General features: G+C 48.1%; 1 protein-coding gene across 1 annotated transcript; it reads left to right on the forward strand.

Annotated features, from left to right (window-relative positions):
- The first annotated feature begins 723 nt into the window (after nt 1–723).
- LOC119168724 (uncharacterized) lies at nt 724–1,305 on the forward strand. The gene has a single exon (XM_037420114.2). It carries the CDS (start codon nt 724–726, stop codon nt 1,303–1,305), a length of 582 nt encoding a protein of 193 aa, XP_037276011.2.
- The last annotated feature ends 574 nt before the right edge of the window (nt 1,306–1,879 follow it).

Below are 1,879 nucleotides of genomic sequence, written 5' to 3' on the forward strand. Positions count from 1 at the left end.
ACATACTGGCAATAGTGGAAATATACTTCCAGCTATTAGTTCAGCGCTGTCTTATGTCTCATCTTGACTTGGCCCTCATCTTGTCGCACTGTTTCAAACCATAAAATATGATCTGTGTACTTAACAGTGCCTGCTTTCTAGGTGGATGTGCCCCAGCCATGCGGCCAGACAAGAGAGGGTCGTCTGAAAGTCGACAAGGCCAAGGAGCTGCAGGAGGCACTCTACGCAGAGCAGCAGACTGTGGCCAAAGAGACGCGGATATATGTTAGGATTGCCGACTGCAGTTCCCATCCAAAACCATGGTTTCGTGGACATGGAATCTTTCAGCCAAAACATGGACATTGCTGAACGAATTCAGATGTTGGCAAGAGAAGGCATTACTTCTGTATCAGATGTGAAAAAGTGCCTTCACTATTATGTGCACGACATACTTTTTGCGAACAAGGAGAAGCCCGATAGCAGCTGCAGGGCCTTTTTCCCAACACATCGTGACATCAGCAACCAGATCCAAGCTGTGCCTAAGAAAGACCGCTTCAGCACAGTTGCTCAAGAGTCCTAATTGAAAAGATCTGGGGTGAGCAACCCGAATCCTCCGTTGTCTATCGGCCGTATGCAGCACGCAGCTTCGTGGGTAGCAGCGACTCGGACAACGTTGAAGAGGGCGTTGCCAGCGAGTGGTAAGACGCGTTGCTGTTTTGCTTCCAAACAAAATTCATGAGGAGCATGCTTAAAAAGTACGGAGGCTCAGTAGTTTGCCTGGACGCAACGCACAAGACGAGTGACTATGCCCTACCACTTCTCTTGCTTGTCGTAAAAACACCGTCGGGATACACACCAGCTGGTGTGTTTATCATACAGTTCGAGACGGCCCACTGTATCGCTGAGGCTTTAGACGTTTCCAAGCAGTGGTGTGACAACTGGTCCCCACAATACTGGATGGTGGATTATAGCAAGGCAGAAATAAGTGCCATCAAGCAAGTGTTTCCAGAGAGTCAAATCTTCATCTGTGACTTCTATAGACTACAGGCATGGCAGAGGTGGCTGCGCAGAAAGGAAAACAACATATTCGATCCAGATGAGGCCCTGAGACTCATGAAACACGTAGCCTGTGCTTCAAATCAGCATGACTTTGACAAGGCCATTGAAGTCCTTGTTGACTCTGAGAATTGGAAAAATGAAAGATTCCGCAGTTACTTTGAAGAAGTGTGGCTGTCAGTAAAAGAGATGTGGGTCATGCCTAACAGGCTGGAGTTTGACGTTGTATTGACCACAAAAACGGCATTGAGGCCAAAAACGGCGTCTTGAAGGCACAGTACGTGAAAAGTTCCAGCGGGAAACGGTCGTTAACATCCCTGATCATGACTTTCGTTCTAGCTACCTTCCCGACAAAGAAGCGAAATTCCATGAGGCAGCAAGGAGGCAGTCATCAGCGAACAGACAGTACAGTGAAAATGTTCCTGCATACCTGCACAACCGGCCTCATGGGCTTGTAAGCATATGCTGAGACGGCTCGTTAACGCAGAGGAATACACCCCCACAGACATGGAAGAGCTCCCCGTTGAAGGTGTGTTTACGGTTCATTCTGAAAGAAGTGATGATCTGTACACTGTCGACTTCACCAAGCCATCGTGTACCTGCCCTGATTTCAGGAAGCACAAGTACCCACGCAAGCACTTTTGTGTTGTTTTTAAGTACAGCGACAGGTGGGGCTTTTCCTTTCTTCCGCAGAGTTACCTCAATCGACCGCAAATTACTCTTGGAAGCTGTCCAGAATCCGAAACAAGTTCTGAGATTCTCCTTGTCAATCAGCCCAGCCGTTCTGATGTGTCTTCACAGGATCTTGGTACAGCAGCATCAGAGTCAGACATTCCCTTTGTCA

Source organism: Rhipicephalus microplus, chromosome 6 (assembly GCF_043290135.1).
Source record: "Rhipicephalus microplus isolate Deutch F79 chromosome 6, USDA_Rmic, whole genome shotgun sequence".
Classification (NCBI taxonomy): domain Eukaryota; kingdom Metazoa; phylum Arthropoda; class Arachnida; order Ixodida; family Ixodidae; genus Rhipicephalus; species Rhipicephalus microplus.